The sequence below is a fragment of the Bufo gargarizans genome, chromosome 7, assembly GCF_014858855.1.
Source record: "Bufo gargarizans isolate SCDJY-AF-19 chromosome 7, ASM1485885v1, whole genome shotgun sequence".
NCBI lineage: Eukaryota > Metazoa > Chordata > Amphibia > Anura > Bufonidae > Bufo > Bufo gargarizans.
The window spans coordinates 125629468-125651032 of record NC_058086.1 but is presented as its reverse complement, the minus strand read 5'-3'; the positions used below and the strand labels follow the sequence as shown (position 1 = coordinate 125651032).

General features: G+C 46.4%; 1 protein-coding gene across 1 annotated transcript in view; it reads left to right on the top strand.

Moving 5' to 3' along the window:
- LOC122944191 (complement receptor type 1-like) overlaps positions 1 to 21565 on the top strand; it is a 380940-nt gene that overhangs the window by 160112 nt on the left and 199263 nt on the right. Inside the window, exon 6 of the mRNA XM_044302417.1 lies at positions 18518 to 18685. Within this exon, the coding sequence (XP_044158352.1) occupies positions 18518 to 18685 (168 nt within the window). The remainder of the gene's footprint in view (positions 1 to 18517; positions 18686 to 21565) is intronic.

Genomic DNA, 21565 nt, shown 5'->3' with positions numbered 1-21565 from the left:
GTATTGATACCGGGCCCATTTCTTTTTTAACAGATTTATCTTATCTTTTGTACTATGTGTCTCCATTAGTCCTACTATAGCCGGGAGATGTCTGGAGACATTATCAAAAACCATTACCCTTTTGACCCTATCTCCGAGGCCCCGTACATTCCATGTCATAATACTACTCATTCAGATCTGTCACTTGCTTTTTCTTCACCTTGGACCCTACTAGACCTCCCAAGACAACCAATCCCACCCTAATCCCTCCCCTTCTCCTTTTTCCGCCCCCCCCCCCAAAGCAACCATACCCCCCCCCTCATCCCTCCCCCCCACTATCTGGTCGGCAGAAATCGAAAATTTCCCCCACCTCTTACACACGACCCCTTCCCACCCCTACCCCATACCCCACTGAACCAATCTGGCGCCTTTCATGTTCCTATTCCTTTAGAATCCAGCCACTCCACTACCTCCTCCGGAGAGCCAAAAAACCTAACCTGTTCACGGTATATTATACGTAGCTTGGTAGGATACAACAGGGAATATTGTATCTGAGCATCAGCTAATCTCTTTTTCACTTCTTTAAACTCACGCCTTTTAGTCTGGGTGACTCTAGAGTAGTCAGGATATATCGCTATATTATTTCTGTTGAACTCAATTGTCTGCAACATCCTTTTCGTTCTCATTATTGTGTCCCTATCTTTAGCACTTTGTATTTTGGCTAGGATTGCCCTCGGGGGAGCCCCTTTTAAGGGGGGTCTCCCTGGTATTCTATGGGCTCTTTCCACTGAGAACGATTTAGATAAGCCATTATCTTTAAAGCTATCCTGCAGCCACTGTTGGATAAACCCTGTTGTATCCTCACCTTCCGTTCCCTCAGGGAATCCCACTATTCTAATGTTTGATCTCCTGGACATATCTTCCATTATAGTAACTCTCTCTAGAAAATTCTTTTTTTCCTCTTCTATTCCTTCCACTCTTTTCTTTACACCCTCTAGATCCTTTTTCATAGTTCCGGATGTTATCTGCAACTCCTTCACCTTTTCCCTAACTTTATTCATATCCTCCTTTATGAAGGAAAGGTCAACCTGTACCGAAGCAATCTTGGTTGTCAATTCCTCCAGGCTATGGTTAGTTTTTTGCACTGCACCCAGGATTTCCAGTAGCTTATTATCTACCAGGTTGATTCTTTCCTCCATCCCTTCTCCACTACCCACCCTCCTTTCCACCCTCCCATGTTCCTCAGGGGCAGCCACTTCACCAATATCCTTCTGGATTTCCTTATTACCTCGCAGAGAGCTCTTAATTTTGAAGGGGGGGGGGGGGATCTAAGATATTTCTCCAAGCTAGTTGTTGTAGTGTTGCCCTTTCCACCCCCTGGCGAGGAGGTGCCAGCGGATCTTCGATTTACGCCCTTTGGAGGCATGAATACAGCCCCCCCAACAACCACAGGAAGAAAAAGAAAAAAAAGAAAAAAAGGCAGAAAATAAGCAATTACAGGAGGAAAAAAAGAAAAATAATATATCAGTATATCAACACGTAACACTTAAATATCAATTACTAAGGTGGGGAGCAGGTACATAATCTCGTCCAGGTTTGATCTATTTACATATATATCCAGCAAGCGGCACATTAATCCCTCTAAGAGGGTGTAATCCAACCTATCTGGGGCGGAATTTCCAATAAGGTAAAATAAATCAGTTCGTGACACTTGGATATAATTACTCAGGTATGGAAGCTGTGCAGAATATAGTCCATAGTTCATCCACAGAAGAGGATAAATAACTTATGTCCAGCAAACGACACCCTCATCCAAGAAAAAAGAAAAAAGGAGGGATATGTTCGACAGTTCCTCTAGTTACATTTATATCCAGCGAGGAGTGCATCCTCTACACAAGAGGAAATATTCTGCGGATCCTCTGTTTAGCTATATATCCTACGGGCAGTGCGGTCACCACTCAGAGGGAATATATTCAACACTTCATCCAGTTACGTGTATATCCCAGATGCAGTAAACTCATCCAAACAGGGGGGTATATTCAGCAGTTCATCTGATCACATAAGTATCAGGAAAAAGTACGCTCCCCCGCTTGGGGGTATACCATCGGAAATTCATCTAGTAACTTATATCTTCAGCGAGAAAAAAGGCACATCCCCACTCAAGAGGGAATAATCAACAGATCCTCTAGGTATAAGCATATATGTCCAGTGAACAATGCATCAGACCAAAAAAAAAAAAATGAATATGTGCTGCAGTTCAGCTGGTTATATTTGTGAGAGAAGGACAATACACTCATCCACGGAGAAAGATACCAGCAGATTTCGACTTTTTCCCTTCCTTCTTCTTTCCTTCTCTTCCTCCTTCCCCTTCTCTTCCTCCTCTCTCCTCTCCTCCTTTCTTCTCTCTTTCCCCTCAGTGCTCAGCTCCCCAAACCTTACAAATGCAATCCTGCGGTTGTCAGACCTTTAATAACCTTTAAATAAAAGGTACATACCCCGGAGTCCACGTTTTTTTTTCCAGTTCTAAGCGTTATCAGCGCTATCAGCGCACCAATTCGCAAAAAAGGACAACGGAATCAGTACCTTCTCTCTTTAGCCGCCAGGGAGATCGCGTCCGAGAGAGGGGAAGCCTCACCAAGCCACTCGTGGATAAGTTAACAGGGAACTTTTTGCATCTTCATGAGTCCTCTATAGCCGCTCCAAGTCCTTTTTGAGGGCTGCTACAATCGCGGACCCTTACTGCAGCGGCGCCGAGGCATCCAATCGATGTCCCCGCTACACGGGAGTCGTGGAGGGGAGGAGGCAGTCTCGTACCCCTGCAGCAGCGGCAGCTCCGGAGCGATCGGCCGAATCATAAGTGACACGCCGCTGGTTGCAGGCGTTCAGCGTTCAAGCGCCGCGGCCCATGAGGCTGGGGAGGGGGCGGGAGCACGGCACATCCTACGTCATGCCGCTACGTCCAGTCTACGTTCTAGTGCCAAATTAAATAATAGTGGGGATAGAGGGCAACCCTGTCTAGTCCCCTTTTGCAGATCGAATGGTTTGGATAGGTGGCCCTGAGTATAGACCCTCGCCTGCGGTCTATGATACATCTGTGACAAGACTCCCCTAAAAGCCCCTGTGATCTCCATTTTATCTAGGACCGCCTCCAGCCATGCCCACCTAACATTGTCAAACGCTTTCTCAGCATCTAATGTGAGCATGGCTGGTGACTCTCCCTTCTCTGGATCATGTTGCACCCTGTCCATAACAGTAAGTACTGTTCTAATATTAGTCACCGCAGCACGACCCTGGATGAAACCCACCTGCTCCTGTCCTATCAATGATGGCATCATTTTAGCCAAACGATCTGCAATAATTTTGGACAGAATCTTCGCGTCCACATTTATCAGGGAAATGGGTCTATATGAGCCCGACAATAATGGATCCTTCTCAGGCTTGGGTATCAATTTAATATAGGAGAGGCTAGTTCCATCCAGGGTCGGTTCACCCCTAAACATGCCATTGTAAACGTCCACCAACACCGGTAAGAACTGAGTACACAAAGCCTTGTAGTACTCTCCGATATAACCGCCCGGTCCAGGAGCTTTAGAGTTCCCCAACCCTTTAATCACGCCCTGCAACTCTGTCACTGTGACCTCTGCATTTAAAGTATGTCGTTGTTCCTCGGTCATCTTAGGTAATCTAATTTTGTCAAGAAGGGTGTCACTCAAGTCAGCACTCTCCCCATCCTTATACAGCTTTTCATAGTATTCTCCCAAAATGGAGTTAATCTTTGCAGGATCATGGACAATTGCCCCTACGGAATTCTTCAAGCTATTTATGTACTGCGGTTGTCTCAGTCCTTTCGCCAGATTGGCTAGAAGCCTCACTGACTTGTTACCATACTTGAACATCTTAGCCTCAAACTCAGAGCTACGTAGCAGTTCTCTCTCTTTAATACACTGCTCAAAACCTTGGCGTTCCTCTGACCACTTTTTCCTATTTGAATCTGTGGGATCCTGCTTAAACTCTACATAAGTTGCCCTAACTTTTTGGCTTGCCAGTTCCAGCTGTGCTTGAGCCTTTTTTTTTTAAGACCTGCCAGGTATCCCATAATTCTGCCTCTCAACACCGCTTTAGAAGCGTTCCAGAAAAGGTTTGGTGTGTCAATGTGGTTCACATTATCTGCTTTATATTCCTCCCACCAAATAGATAACTTTTCCACAAACTCCTCCCTCGTGCATAGTTGTGAGGGGAATCTCCATATGAAATCGGGGCCTCTAGGGAAATCGTCCCTCACCACTAGTGTCACCGGCGCATGATCAGAGATCACCAAGTCTCCTATATCTGACAGTTCTACTCTATGTACTAAATTGGGAGTCACTAATAAATAGTCTATATGAGACCAAGAATTCTGGGGGTGGGAGCAGAAAGTATAACTACTATCATCAGGATGGGTTTGGCGCCAGACATCTACCAGTCCACTGCCCACCAATAGCTGCTGCAGTGCTTTGTCTTGGGAGGTCCCCCCCCCCCTACCCTTCCTTTAATTCTTCTCCTATCCACCACACCATTAAGAACCGCATTAAAATCACCTCCAACTATCTTATTTATGCACGAATCCCCTAGCAGTCTCAATTCTAGGTCTTTTAGAAAGACAGGGTTCCCCATGTTAGGACAGTATACATTGTACATGCTATATTGTGTATTCTGCACTTGTATTACAGTATGTACCCATCTCCCCTGAGAATCATTAGTCTGTGATATAACCTGGCAGTTCAATTGCTTATTGATAAGCGTTATTACCCCAGCTTTCCGGTTGAGTGACGGGGACCCAATAACTCTGCCCACCCATAACTTCTTCATTCTATCGAAATCATGCGCCTCAAGATGGGTCTCTTGTAGGAAAACCACATCTGGTTTAAGTTTTTTAAGGTGCCAAATAATCATCCACCTTTTATGAGGTGATTTCAAACCTTTGATATTCCAAGTTATCACCTTCATATCTGTCACCTATGCTTTCTTCCCTTATTTTCTGTCTCTTTTTAATTATTTTTTTTTTATTTTTTTTTTCCTTTTAATTATAAATATATATACTATTACAACCTACCGAGCCAGGGGTCCACGCCACTCACCGAAAGCGCCCAGAGAGATCCCTTGCAAAACAAGCGAACAAACAGATAAATGTTAGATTACCTACAATTCTTGTGCCACTGACACCAACTTTTAACGACTCTACCTTCTTCCTCCTCTAATTACAACCCCTTTAACTTCTATAGTAACTTCCCTTTTTTTCTGGGTTGCGGTTACCTCCCACTATGATAATTAGGAAAATATTCCTGCTTTACCCACGTGAGGTCTCTCCATTAAATATGCTAGACTTCTACTCGCGGCCATCAACGCTGCATCTGTTATCTACCCCACGCATAGTATTTCATTGGCATTACAATTAGCATATAATAAAAACATAACTTGGCGGGCTGAACTGAAGCCCTCCCCAACATAAATGCTATACCAACTCAATACCACCATCGTAAACCAGTAGATATACTAGTCCCATGGGAATTTTGAGATATCTTATAAATCCCCTAGTAATAAGACAAGGGACATAAATCATCTCCTAGGGTAGGAATCTTCTCTCCGGTCTGAAGATCTCCGCCTCCTAGCCCCAGGCTCTGGATACTCTCTTTCTCTCTCCCTTCTCCGTTCCAGATCACTTGGGTTCTCCACTCTAGATGAGCTTCTTCCTCCCCTCTTGTCTTCTGCCGCTGGCTCCTCCGGATTCTGTATGGATTTAATCCACTCTTCAGCTGCTGTCGGCTCATGGTAGATCGTGCTGGATCCATTAGAATGTAGCACCCTTAACTTTGCGGGGTATTGCAGTTGAAATCTGTGTCCCTTTTGATGTAGTAGGGTGCAAACGTGGCTAAACTCCCTCCTCTTCCTAGCCACGGCTGCAGAGTAGTCACCAAAAAGTAATACAGAGTGTCCCAACAACTTTAATGGGCCTTTCTTAGCCCTGTACGCTCTCAACAGGGCTTCCTTGTCACAATAGTCCAGATATTTCATAATGACCTGACGAGGTTTGGGGCCCAGGCTTCTAGACGATCCCGTCTGATCCTGCTGTTCCTCTATTACGGGGCCTATTCTGTGGGCCCTTTCCACCTTACAGCGTCCCTCTAGTCCCAGGGCGCTTGGTAACTCTTTCTCACAGATATCCATCAGGTTCTGCGGTTTGAACTTTTCAGGTAGCCCCACTAATCGCAGGTTGCTCCTTCTGGACCGGTTTTCCAGGTCCTCTACCCGATCATATAAAATCATATTCTGTTTTGAAAGTTCATTCACTTTTTGAGTAGAAGCAGCTGTTTCATTTTCAGCCCTTGACAATCTCTGCTCAAGTTCCTCCAGTCTCATGTCATGCTGGGAGACCGCCTCATGCAATTGCTGTAACGAGACAGACAGAGTTGTAGTGAGCGTTTCTCTGATATCGGGGGCTAAATGTCTGGCCACCTCTATAGCCAATCTTCTATAATCAATGTCCATTGAGGTATTCGGCTGAGTAGCATGTTCTTCAATCTTACCCCCCTCCAGCAGTACTTGCATCAGTGGAGATGGAGAAGAAGGGCGCGAGTCCGCCATCTTGTCGAGCGTGTCCTCAATGACTCTACCCTGTCCTTTAGAGATCCTCATTTTGCCGCTCCGCAACAAGTAGCGGTCCATATACTTATGGACCCTGGATGTTCAGGGGCCAGGACGCACCTGTCTCAGTCCCCTCTTGACGATTTATAACGAGCGGGGTGTAGTAATTAGTGAGAGGTCACCGGAGCTCCTTCACGCTGCCGCCCGCATCCCAGCGCCAGAACCGGAAGTCTCCAGGGCTGGTTTTTATCCACAGTCCGGCCCTGGGGGCAGTACAGAGATCTCCCCCATGATCTATTTATACCCAGGACCGTGACTATGATGAGGGGACATCCTCTGCGTTTAGAGGAAAGAAGGTTTCTATGTTTTCACAAACATAAAAGAAAATTCTTTACTGTAAGAGTCTATGGAACTCTGTTCCAGAGAAAGTGATGGTAAACTCACTATAAGAGTTCAAGAGGGGCCTGGATGTATTTCTGGAGTGCAATAATATTACCGGTTATAGTTAGAGAGTTATTTCCTGGCGAATATCGCATGTTTGCGCTCGCCGCGGCGGGCGAACATATGCGATGTTCGGTTCGCCTCCTATGCATCATTATTGAGCAAACTTTGACCCTGTACCTCACAGTCAGCAGACACATTCCAGCCAATCAGCAGCATACCCTCCCTCCCAGACCCTCCCACCTCCTATCAAAAAGCAAGGACAGCATCCATCTTAGATTAATTCTGAAGCTGCAGTGTCACAAAGTTGTAATCGTAATGCAATTAATACAGGTTATATTAACCGCATTGCAATTACAACTTAGAGCTGGGTTCCTAATGGTTATATTGATAGAATATAACGAAGATTGAGAATATAGTGCTATATTCGTTATATTTATCAATTCTAGCAATACAACCATTAGGAACTCAGATCTAAGTTGTAATCGCAATGCGAATAATGCAGGTTATATTAATTGCATTGCGAATTCAAGCTAGAGCTAAGTTCCTAATGGTTGTATTGCTAGAATTGACGAATATAACGAATATAGCACTATATTCTCAATGTTCGTTATATACTAGCAATACAACCATTAGGAACCCAGCAGCTCCAAGTTGAAATCGCAATGCGATTTATAGAACTTTAATTAATCGCATTGCAATTTCAACTTTCTCAAATCCGACAGTACATTCTAGCATGGAGACGTTCCCATGGTGATGGGGACGCTCCATGAGCACGGAAGTCAGCAGAAGCTCTAAGTTGAAATCACAATGCAATTAATGCAGGTTATATTAATAGCATTGCGATTTCAACTTGCCGCACTCCGCGTCAACTACGTAATTTTCCATGGGAGTTTTGCCATGGATCCCCCTCCGGCATGCCACAGTCCAGGTGTTAGTCCCCTTGAAACAACTTTTCCATTTCTATTGTGGCCAGAAAGAGTCCCTGTGGGTTCTAAAAGTCGCCTTCCTATTGAAGTCTATTGCGGTTTGCAAGTTCGCGAACATTTGAGGAAATTCGCGTTCGCTGGTCGCAAACGGAACATTTTATGTTCACGACATCACTAGTTACAGTTATTAAATTTCAGGAGAAGGGTCGCTGACCCACGGATTATTCTGATTGGAGTCAGTAAGAATTACTGAGGTATATTGGCTTCTACCTCACAGGGTTTTTTTGTGCCTTCCTCTGGATAAACTTGCAGGATAACATGACTCTCAATCTCCTCATCCTCTTATTCTGCCCTTCCACGCTGAACAGATGGAATTTCCACCTCTTCCACATGCAAAAGGTCCACCTTCATTGTAAGCAGCGAGCGTTTGAGTAGACACAGAAGTGGGATGGTGACGCTGATAATAGCGTTATCGCCGCTCACCATCTGTGTTGATTCCTCAAAGTTTCTTAAAACCTCACAGAGGTCTGACATTCATGCCCACTTGTCGCATGTGAAGAGCGGAAGCTGACTGAAAAGGCGATGACCATGTTGCAGCTGGTATTCCACTACTGCCCTCTGCTGCTCACAAAGCCTGGCCAACGTGTGGAACGTGGGTTTCCAGCGCAGGCTCATGTCGCACAACAGTCGATGAGCTGGCAATTGTAAGCGCTGCTGCAGTGTTGACAGACCTGCGGAAGCCATCGATGACGTCCGGAAATAAGCAAACACACGGCGCACCTTCACCAGTAGCTCAGGCAAATTATGGTAGGTTTTCAGAAACTGCTAAACCACTAAGTTGAAGACGTGGGCTAGGCATGGGATGTGTGTGAGCTTGCCAATCTCCATAGCAGCCACCATGCCTGGTTCTAGGTTGAGTGGCGAGAGTCACAGCACAGTCTGGTCTCTTATCCCCTGCCACAGCTCTGCGGCGGTGTGCCGTTTGTAACCTAAGCAGATCAGCTTAAGCATGGCCTGCTGATGCTTCCCCATTGCAGTGCTACACTGCTTCCAGCTACCGACTGATGGCTGACTGGTGCTGCAAGAGGAGAATTCTGAGGTGGAAGTGGGGTAGGAGGCAAAGGAGGAGAAGCGGGGTTGGAACCACTAACGTAGGTGGTGGCGGAAACCCTGATGGAATTAGGGCCTACAATCCTTGGTGTCTGTAGCACCTGTTCCATCCCAAGGTATAACTCGCTCCCGGCCTCCACAACGTTCACCCAGTGTGCCATCAGGAAAATTTAGCATCCCTGGCCACAAGCACTTGTCCATGTGTCAGTGGTTAAGTGGACCTTCCCAGTAACTGCGTTGGTCAGGGCACGGTTGATGTTACGGGACACATGCTGGTGTAAGGCGGGCACGGCACACCGTGAAAAATAATGGCGGCTGTGGACTGCGTAATGAGGGACGGACGCCGACATCAGGCTGCGGTAGGCCTCAGTGTCCACAAGCCTAAATGGCAATATTTCCAGGGCCAGTAATTTGAAAAGTTGCGCATTTAGTGCTATTGCCTGTGGGTGCGTGGCTGGGTATTTACGCTTGTGTTTAAATGCCTGGGGTAAGGACATTTGTACGCTGCGCTGGGACATGGAAGTGGATGTGGTCGTTGATGGTGCTTGCAAAGGTCCAGGTGCAGAGCAGGAGTCATCCTGGCCTGTGCCTTTGAAAGGGGATTGGTCAGCACATAAAGGGGAAGAGGAGGCAGTGGTGTGACCCACAGACACTGATTGTGAACCCAAGCATTTGGCCCACCTATTATGGTGCTTTCATGCCATGTGGCAGATCATGCTGGTGATGTTGCTAGTGTTCACGCCCCTGCTCTTTTTGTATGGCACAGGTTGCAATTTTTTTTGTCGTTCCAGACTGTGGAACACCTACCCTTTGGCAAGGGAGATTTCCGGGGAACAGTTGTGGGCCAGTTTGGTGTGGCCTGCCTTCTCCCTTTTGCCACACCCTTGCCTCGTCCAGCCTGTTGCGTACTGCGGATCCCTCCCCCTCTGTACTGCTGTCCTCACTCAGCTTGCCACCTTCCCAGTTTGAGTCAGTGACTTAATCGTCCACCACCTCATTCTGCTCATCCTCCTGATTTGATGACATAACAACCTCAGTTATTGACAACTGTCTCTCAAGAAGTTGATGATGAGGATGAGACACTAATTGCGGTTGACTTATTGGCAACTGTGTCTCATCATCATCATCATCCACCACGTGAAACAATAATTGCCGTTACCCACCGTCATCTTCTTGTGACTGGATGCTGAAGAGTTTGCGAATCGGGGCACAAGATCTCACCCTCTTCAAGCAGGCTTGTCGAGAGGCCCAAATGAAGTAATGGCGCTGAAAGATCTCCTCGGAATATCCGAGTGTAGGCTCACCTGTTTGGCATGACTCTCTATGGTGGGAGGAAGGGGTATCAGGGAGAGGATTGTGTTGACCAGACTCTTGGCTACTGAGACTGGACTTGGTGGAAGATAGGGTGGTGCTTACCCGACAGGAATCATTATCTGCTGCAATCCAACCGACCATCTGGTCGCAGTGGTCTGACTTCGAGAGCGTTTTCCTGCGCCACCCTGCAAACTGGGACATGAAGCTAGGTATGGTGGATGATTGTTTTTCTTGTGCTCTGGCAGCAGGCAGTCAGGGCCACAGTCTCTGCGTGCACCATCATGACCACTTCCCTGTACCTTACTGCTCGCCTTCTTCATATTATAGGTTATATATGCTTGAAAGTATGTCACACATACAGTAGCGTAATATTTGTAAGAGTATGCGCAAAAAAATAAAAAAGGTATTTGGGATGCGCACACATTACACAGGAGCAACAGCGGCTAATATAAAATTACAGGGAATTTCACAAGTATTTTGGATGTGGACACGTTAAACAGGAGAAAAACCACAGATAATGTCGCTGATGTCACCAGCGGCTAATATAAAATTACGGGGAATGTCACAGATATTTGGGATATGGAAACATTACACAGGAGATGTACTCCAGGTAATGTCACTGTCCGCAGCGGACACAGTCTACGGAAAAAGTACACTGGATGTCACTGATATTCTTTGGATTGCACACGTTACACAGGAGAAATACTGCAGATAATGTCGCTGATGTCACCAGCGGCTAATATAAAATGATGTGCTTAGTCACGCCCCTCTGGAGTATTGCTAGTCAATGGCACAGTGGGTTCACATCTGCTGTTCTGTGATACCTCTTAGTGCCTTCAGTTTAGTGCCCAATAATCTGCACCAGTATAAAATACTCCTGTATAGTGCACCCAATAGATGCCCCCATAGTGCTCCTCCCCTGTCCCATGGTGCCTGACATAATGTGCCAGTATAAAATGTCCCTATAGAGTGCCCCAAGTAGATGCCCCGATAATGCTCCTCTCCCAACTTCCCCATAATGTATGCCAACTATAGTACTCATCCCCACCCCCAAAACAATGATAGAAATGGCTGCAGCTCTCACCTCTGACTTTAATCCAAGGAGCACGGCAAAAACGCCAGAACTGGGCCCAATAGAATATCCAATAGAAAGAGAGAATCCAGCTTCTTGTGGAGTAAAAAAATAGTTCTTTATTGGCTCATCATATAAAATCCACCAAAATCACAGGAAAAAGGTGTAGTAACATGTTTCGGGCTACAGAATCCAGCCCTTCATCAAGACATAACACACACATTAAAACCATTCCTTTTTATGTAACACAAGGTCCAACCCCCTCTAATCAGCAAAGTGTCCGCACCTGGAGCCTGGGAACCATTCAGCGGTCCAGGGGAGGAGATCCAGTATCATAGGTGATACATACATACACATAATGAAAATATCTTAGGCCACTTTCACACCTGCGTTAGGTGCGGATCCGTCTGCTATCCCCACAAACGGATCCGCACCCATAAATGCAAACAATGGCATCCGTTCAGAACGGATCCATCCGCATTCTGTATAAAAAAGTTTAAATCCAATTGTTAGTCAGATGGATCCGTCCCGACCCCCCACCGAAAGTCAACAGGGGACGGATCTGCCTGCAATTGCACCATATTGTGTCAACGTCAAACGGATCCATCCCCACCGACCAACACTGCAAGTCAGGACGGATCTGCCCGGCTCCGCACGGCCAGGCGGACACCAAAAAGCTGCAAGCAGCACCCCGGTGTCCGCCTCCAGAGCGGAATGAAGGCGGAACGGAGCCAAACTGATGCACTCCGAACGGATCCGCATCCATCCAGAATGCATTGGGGCCAAACCGATCCGCCCGTGAGAGCCCCGATACGGACCCCACAGGTGGACACCGAAATGCCGGTGCGAAAGTAGCCCTAATTGTATTGCAGAGTGAGGTCATGTTTTCTATTTAACCCCTTTGGCATGCAGGTATCAAGTGAAAAAATCCAAAGGTTTCCCCGCTAAGGAGTTTTTGTCTGAGGTCCCCTCCTCTTATGGGCAATGAGACCACTTCAATCCCCTGTGCACAAAACGCAGACTGCGTCACCTCTGTGAACAGTGGCGAAGTGGAAAGTCGCTGCCGATACATCGCGAGTCTGAAAATGAGGAATATTACTAAGATGTTTTCTGATACGTATTTTCAGCTCATTTACAGTGCATCCAACATATTGAACTTTACATATTTTATAATTGCCAGTAGTTTTTGGCCAGGAACATGCCCGGGGAATGGTATCAGTAAACAGGCTGGGGCTGAGTTTTTTTCCCACCGTAGGTGCTTTCTTAGATATACACCTGATACCCGCAGACACCACATCTCTCCACTCCACATCGTAATTGAGGACAGGGAGATGTTTACGGATAAGTCTACATACGTGTGGATATTCTCTACTGTAGTTAGTAATAAAAACAGTAGGTTTTTGTCCTCCTCAGCAAGGTCTTCACTTTTTTGACTTTTTTGGCATCTATAGGATTTTTACAAGGTCTTCGGAAAGATCAGAGATTCCCTATCTTTCAATCTGGCAAACTCAAGGCCTTTATTAATGTGGATGCCATTGTTTGCATTTATGGGTGCGGATCCGTTTGTGCGGATGGCAGACGGATCCGCACCTAACGCAGGTGTGAAAGTGGCCTAAGATATGTTCATTATGTGTATGTATGTATCACCTGTGATACTGGATCTCCTCCCCTGGACCACTGAATGGTTCCCAGGCTCCAGGTGCGGACACTTTGCTGATTAGAGGGGGTTGGACCTTGTGCTGCATAAAAAGGAATGGTTTTAATGTGTGTTATGTCTTGATGAAGGGCTGGATTCTGTAGCCCGAAACATGTTACTACACCTTTTTCCTGTGATTTTGGTGGATTTTATACAATGAGCCAATAAAGAACTATTTTTTACTCCACAAGAAGCTGGATTCTCTCTTTCTATTGATCATCCCCACCCCCATATTGCACATATAGTTTGTGCCAGTATAAAATACCCCTATATAATGCTCCCCAGCAGATGAGCCCATAGTGCTCCCCTCCCCTACTCCATAGTGCCCCCATGTGTGACTGTATATAATGCCAATATATAGGGCCCCCAGTAGATGCCCTCATAATGCCCCTCTCTCCCCATAGAGCCAGTATAATTCTAATATATAGGGCTCCCAGTAGATGCCCCCATACTGCTCCTCTCCCCCATTTGTGCCAGTAAATAAGGTCCCCTAGTAGATGCCCCATGGTGCTCCTCCCCCCATGTGTGCCAGTAAATAATGCCCCCTAGTAGATGCCTCCATTGTGCTCCTCTCCCCCATGTGTGTCAGTATGCCCCCTAGTAGATGCCCCCATGGTGCCCCCATCTGTGCCAGTAAATAATGCCCCCTATTAAATGCCCCCATAGTGCTCCTCTCCCCACAGGTGTGTCAGTATAATGCCCCATTGTAAATGCCTCCATAGTATTCTTTTACCCACTTCCTCATTCTGGGCAACAGCATAGGCGGCGCGGCCCTGGATATAATTGTGGGCATTTGCGGCGGCAGCGATGGTGGGGGGGGCCAGGGGGCCAGTAGGAGATGAGCGCTTCCATTGTGGAAGCGCTCATCTCCATATCTAATCCATCTGTATCGCTGTCCTTAGGACGGCGATACAGATGCCTGTGCTGCGGCAGAGCAGGGGAGGGAGAGGTGTGTCCCTCCCCTGTTCTTCTGATATGCCGCACGCACTAATGCCTGCAGCCTATCAGCAGGGACGGACACAGGCCGGAAGAGACCTGCATCGCATCGCTGCTGATGGAGGTAAGTATCAGTGTATATTTTTTATTTTTTATTTTTTTGGAGTGGGGGAGCTGGCACTATGGGGGCACTAAAGGGGAGAACGGCACTATGGGGCATCTGGTGGTATTTTTATTTTTGGGTGGCACTTCTTACTGGCACATTATGGGGGGGGGGGGCACCATGGGGGAGAGGAGCACTATGGGGGCTCTAAAGGGGCTTTTTTTTTGCACACTATGGGGTGCACTATAGGGGAGAACGGCACTATGGGGCATCTGGTGGCACTATAGGGGCATTATTTGGGGGGCACCATGGGGGAGAGGAGCACTATGGGGGCTCTGAAAGGGCTTTTTTTTACACACTATGGGGGGCACTATAGGGGAGAACGGCACTAGGGGGCATCTGGTGGCACTATAGGGGCATTATTTTGGGGGCACCATGGGGGAGAGGAGCACTATGGAAGCTCTAAAGGGGCTTTTTTTTTTTACACGTTATGGGGGGCTCTATAGGGGAGAACAGCACTAGGGGCATCTGGTGGCACTATAGGGGCATTATTTGGAGGGCACCATGGGGGAGAGGAGCACTATGGGGGCTCTAAAGGGGCTTTTTTTTTTACACATTATGGGGGGAACTATAGGGGAGAACGGCACTATGGGGCATCTGGTGGCACTATAGGGGCATTATTTGGGGGGCACCATGGGGGAGAGGAGCACTATGGGGGCTCTAAAGGGGCTTTTTTTTTTACACATTATGGGGGGAACTATAGGGGAGAACGGCACTATGGGGCATCTGGTGGCACTATAGGGGCATTATTTGGGGGGCACCATGGGGGAGAGGAGCACTATGGGGGCTCTAAAGGGGCTTTTTTTTTTTTACACGTTATGGGGGGCACTATAGGGGAGAATGGCACTATGGGGCATCTGGTGGCACTATAGGGGTATTATTTGGGGGCACTAAGGGGAAGTGGGGGCTCTAAAGGGGCCTTTATTCTTATTGGCACATTATGGGGGCATTATGGCATCTGGTGGCACTAAGGGGGCATTTTTTTACTGGCACATTATGGTACGCACTATAGGGGAGAGCGGCACTATGGGGGAGAGGAGCACTATTGGGGCATATGGTGGCACTTAGAAGGGGCATTTTTTACAGGCATATTATGGGGGACACTATGGGGAAGGGGGAGAGGAGCACTATGAGGGCATTTACTGGGGCACTATATAGGGGTATTTTATACTGGTATACATTATGGGGACAATAGCTCAACAGCGGGCACTAAGCGGGGGTATTTCATGTACTGTCATATTGTAGGGAGAATTATTAGTACTAGGAGGTATTATGCGAAGCTTTGCTAATACTGGGGGGCTGTGAGGAACATGATTACTAGTATGGGCACTATAGGGGCATTATTACTACTAAGTGTGCTCTGGCAGAGAATGATTTCTATTTTGGGGAGCCCTGTTACTTTGGGGGGCACCCTGCCACAGTATCAGCTTAGCACAATCATTTTTGGGGGACATTATCTTTATACTATTAGTGTCTGGGCGCAGTTATTTTTTTAGAGCATTGTGTGCCAATAATTGTTGAAGGGGGCGCTATCTGTGTGTAGTAGTATTTCCAGGGGGACTGTTTCTATAGTATTGGGGGCACAGCGGGCACAGTATTGGGGGTGGCAGGAAAGGGTGTTCAGAAGATGTGAAGATGATGGAAATGTGGGAAACTAATGTCTGTTTGTTAATCTCTGCAGAGACGGTTGATGGCTGAAAAATCATCATGGTGGTCTGGTCTGAATGGAGAAGATGAGGAAAGAGAACGTCTACAACAAAGGTGACATCACTGGATGTAAGAGGTATGTGGCGCTATGTAGGAGAGGAGATGCTCCGGCTCCTCCCCCTGCCATTTGAAGAAGGAGGATTCAGAGCTGGGTGAGGACGGTCAAGGGGGGCAGCAGGCCACGGGCGGGTGGCAGATGTTGGGGGGAACCACAGGCCTGCACAGGTCCGCACCTGCTTTATTGTCCTGCATTCAACTGTCAGTGTCTTAAAGTGCAAGACGCTGACAGCCTGGGGGCTGGATATCCTAGGCTTCTGTAGATGGCAGGCTTCGATGCCTGTGTAAGGCATCGGGGCTACCATAGCAACTATTGGCCCCTTGTTACTGCAGTGCGGGGGGCCGATGGAGTCAGAGGACGTCCCTTTCCTCTATAAAACTGACACGTGCTGAGGTCAGCGCTGACCACGGCATGTGAAGGGTTAATTCGTCAACATCAGCGCATACAGCGATGCCAGCAAATACAGAAGGGGCCTGGCTGTCAGTAGCAGCCAGACCCTTGCTGCTGATCGGCGTGTGCAGCTCATGCACCCTCCCGATCAGATCACGTACATGCATGTGGGGATGCGGCAAGAAACCGCATTCCCTCTTGTATGTACATATACATGAAGATTAGGAAAGGGGTTAAACAGGGGCTGTTCCTGGTATAGGGTTTGGCTGTTTAGGTGGGGGTACAATGCATATTATTGCTGTTCTTGCCTTCAATCTCCTGCAGGTTAGTTTACCGTAAACACAGAATAAAAAAATCAGCTCTGGCATACCCACTTCTCCAACCCCAGCTCTCTCCTGCCCTGCAGGTGGGAGCCCTTTTTCTGCTATCTGCTTTTCCTCCTTTTGCACATGATTTACGCTGGGTTCAGACCTGAGCATTCTGAAAGGAGCGCTCTGTATGCGCGATTGTACCGTCATTTGCAATCGCGCATACAGAGACAAGCGAACGCCCATTGTCGCGCGTTCCCGAAAGTCTATGTACGGGAACGCGCGACAAGACGCCCCAAAGAAGCTCATGTACTTCTTGGGGCGTCGGGCGTTTTACAGCGCGTTCGTACGCGCTGTAAAACGCCCAGGTGAGAACTATTCCCATAGGGAAGCATTGGTTTCTCCTTGTTGAGCGTTTTACAGCGCGTAGGAAGACAGGGAGACATAGTTGGCCGACGCATGCTCAATATGAAAAGCTGTTCATCTGCCCATAATGGGCAGAGCAGTGCGCAGGTCCGGGCCAGTTCCTAGCCCGCCGTCCTCTGGTGCCGCTCGTGACGTCCGCCGGCTGGAGGTGTGTTTTTCTGGGCACATCGCCCAGTAACGCCGCCCCTGGGCACCTTCAGAAGGTAATTTGCATAAGTTTAAAAAGTGTTATTTTCATTATCTGGGCGAGGGACACATAAGACAAAGGTATGATCGTAATGAGGGTTAAAGAGTCTATAACCTGATCTGAGCGGTCTAAAACGCTCAGATTAGGTGAAAGACTCCCTTTAAGACTTGGCCCCAAGGCTTCAGTCTTATTGGTATTGAATTACATTTACGGCAGATGTAGGAATAAATAAATAAAAGTAACGCAGAATGTCTCCCTGCACTCTCCAATATTCTTCTATTAATCGTTTTCAGCAACACTGTCCCTAGCACATGAACGCTTGCCACGTTTCTTCTTATGATCGGCTCCCAGGACAATGGAGGAGACTGTGGGGATGAGGGTGTTATAGGACTGTGACATCATAGGGGGTGGCTTTCTGTGGATTGGCTTACTGCACAGCATTATGGGTGATCTCGGATTCCTGAGCTTCTTACTTTCACTTTGTATCACGTGCAGCCGCCACGAAGAGCAAATCAAAGTTTTCCTAAACTTCCGACCGAATTCCGCTTGCTCAGCACTCATTTTTGGGAGGCGAGTTAGCCAGAAAGTGGCTGTTTTGGCATACTTTAAATTTTTTAATTTTTTTTTATGGCAGTGTAGATCATGTGATATTTTATAGGGCTGGTTGATTTCAATGCAGTGATAGATGTAGATCTATTTATTTTAAAAATGGCAAATGGAGGGGGAAATGGAGCTTTTTTTACTTGAAATATTTTTTTTTTAAACACTTGGGAGCTGATAGATTGAGAGAGGTAGCCCCCTCCCTCTGTAAACCCCTTAGATGCTGCAATCAGCATTTGCCTTGGCATGTAGGGAGTTAAAACAGGGGTTATACAGCAGGGCCCTGGCTGTCAGTAACAGCCAGTCCCTGTTCTGATCAAGGGATCGCAGCTCCCGTGCCCGCCTGATCTGGGCACCGTCACTTCCCGCTGCACTGTACATGTACAACGCTCTTCAAGCTGAGGTTATATAACACATATTATATGGAATCAGGAGTAGCAGAGATGATCACCTGATACATAATTGTATTTGCTTTGCCAACCATATGTGCCATCGAGATCTTGTTAATCTTAGGGGTCTTTTGTAATCTTTTTGGGACTTGTACCTAAAAGTTCTCTTTCTCTTATTTTTATTTCTGCAGGTAAAAAATGTGACAGACCTGACATAAAACATGGAATTATTGTCAGAGATTATCCGAGAGAAGTTGGAAGCTATTTATATTATTATTGTGAGAGCAATTATCAGCCATGGAGTTGGACAAGAATCTACTGTACTAAAACTGGATGGAAACCTGAACCCAAATGCTCACGTAAGAATCTAACCAGTAACAAAAACTCTCACAAATTTGAAAGAGTATCTGTAACGTAAAGGGGTATTATATTTAGGCTTCTTTGTTTCATTTTCAAGATCTAAGTTTGTAAGTGATGAAGGAGAGTTCTTACTGGATGGCTACAAGCTTAGGTCTAGAAACCCATAAGGGACGGATACAGAAAGGATACCGGGAAATTCTTTAGCTTTCATTATACAAAATATGCTTTATTTGCTGAAATTGTAATACTCCTTTAAACTAGCTCAAAAATTCCAAATACTATTAAAGGGGTTGTCCGAGTTATATAAATATATGCCCATGTGACTTATAACCTATCTAATAATACTTTTATTTCTATGCGGGTCACGTGACCAGTGACGTCATCCACCAGGTCTGGTGGTGACGTCCCGTGTACAGGCTTCTCCTTGCCCGGCCCGGCTCTGTACACAAAATGTCGGAGCCTTGTGTGTCCGCCCCCTCTCCCCCTGTATCTGGCTGCGGCAGGCTCCTGTGAGGGGTTGAGCATGCGCGATCCCCACCACTCCAGCAGCCTAGTCAAACCAGCATCTGCCTTATCCACTGTGGTGCCCTTTGCACGTGGCTGTCGGCCGCTATCAGCACCAGAGCCCTGACCGACTTCAGACCTCAAAGCCCCCTCCCCCTGGGCAACCACATACAAGTAAGCCTTGCCCGTGTTTGAAGCTGACAAAGATCAAAGGCACAAGCCTTAAAATGTGACAGGTTTGTTTTCAGAGTAGCAGAGCTAAATGTGTCACCTGTAGTACACCGAGTTGTTCCAATGTAGGAGAATGATGAGCAGTAGAGCTGTGTTTTGTCAGATGTAGGACAGATGAAATGTATCAGGGATGTAGCAGTGCTAAGTTTGTCAAATGTAGTGCTTTTGGATCTTTACATGTGGTGCAGAGATGTAGTAGAGTGGACTTTCTCAAATGAGTTTGTCAGCTGAGCTTGTCAAATGTAATGTAGGAGAGCTGAGATGCAGTGGAGATGTAGCAGAGCTGAGTTTGTCAAATGTAGTGGGATTCAGTTCTTTACACATAGTGCTGAGTTCTACACATGTAGCAGTGCTTGGCTTGTCAGGTGTAGCAGAGATGTAACAAGGCAGAGACCCTCAAATGGGACAATGCTGGGGTTTTATTTCATAGAAGCGGAGCAAAGTTTGTCACCTGTAGTAAAATGAGTTCTTTAGTAGGAGATTGATATGCAGTAGAGCTGGGTTTGTCAGATGTATGAGGGCTGTGTTTGTTAAATGAGTTTGACAGCTGAATTTATCAAATGAAGTGTAGGTGAGCTGAGATATAGCAGTGCTGACTGTGTCAAATGTAGCAGAATTCAGTTTTTCTGATGTAGCAGTGCTGTGTATATATAATGGATCTATATATATATATTTATAGAGATATTTATTTACCGATCTATATCTCTATATACATTGGGAGATATATATATGTAAATAAATATCTCTATAAATATATATATCATCTATATAACAAAACAAAAAAACTTTGCAGGTTGGAAAAACATGATACACTACACATTCCCATCCTGCAAAGTACAAAAAAAAAGTACTACATTACATGAGAAGAACAACAAAAACTAGAAAAGGTACAATTTCTGGGGAAATTGTGTGAAGTGTTCTTGCCTCCACCAGTAGCTTACAACTGGAGTGGGCGTTTCTGAAGAAACCACAAGATGTTGGCTTGAAATCTGATTGGCTGTTGGTGGCTCCACCCACTTTTTTGAATTTTAATCCCATTCCTCCAGTGACCAACTGCGCCAAGTTTGAAGACTGTGCCAATCAAAGTCTAAGAGCAGCGGCAGTTAGAATTTTTCCCATTTAAACACATGGCTGAAATTTGATTGGCCGTTGTAGACTCCGCCTACTTTTATAAATTTTGACCTTTGTCTCACACTGACCCACCCTGCCGAGTTTGGGTGTTGTGGCTTAAATACTGTGAGAATGACAGCTGTTTAAAGGTTTCTTATTGAAGTCAATAGGGAAAATCTGACTGGTTGTTTGTGGCTCCGCCCACTTTTTAGCGTCCCCAAAATGAGATATACATTGGCACAGTCCTCCAGTGACCAACTGTGCCAAGTTTCAGAACCCTGCCATTAACAGTCTAAGAGCAGCAGCACTTTGAATTTTTCCCATTTAAACAAATGGCTGAAATTTGATTGGCCGTTGTAGACTCCGCCCACATTAAACCATTTGAATTCTAGTCACCTATTAACCGAATATATTAAGTTTAACAACCCTGCCATTAACAATGTTGAAATGGCAGCAATTTAAAATTTTCTCATTGAAGTCAATAGGGAAAATCTGATTGGTTGTTTGTAGCTCCGCCCACTTTTTAATGTCCCCAAAATGTGACAGAAATTTTAAGGTTGACCCCATGACTAAGTGACCCAAGTTTGGTGAGTTTCACTCCGAAGCTGTATGAGTGACAAACGTTTGCATTTTTCCAATAAAACTCTATGGGAGAAAAAAAGAGGTTTTCGGGGGCCCGCCCCAGGGGCCCGGAGGGTGGGATCGGTTAACAAAGCACAAGCAAGATCCTCGGGTATGTGCCGACCAAGAGTGCAAAGTTTGGTATTTATACTCCTAAATCTGTGGGAGGAGTAGCAATTAGAACGTCTCATTGTAGTCAATGGGGAGAATTTGATTGGTTCTGTGTGGCCCCGCCCACATTTTCGGGTCTCCGAAATGTTCTAACAAATTGCGCGTTGACCCCATGACTAAGTGACCCAAGTTTGGTGACTTTAGTTTAAAATCTGTGCGACTGGGAGCCATTTGAAAATTGTCCCTGTCAAAGTCAATGGGAAAAATGTGGATTTTGGGGGCCCTGTCCCAGGGGCCCGGAG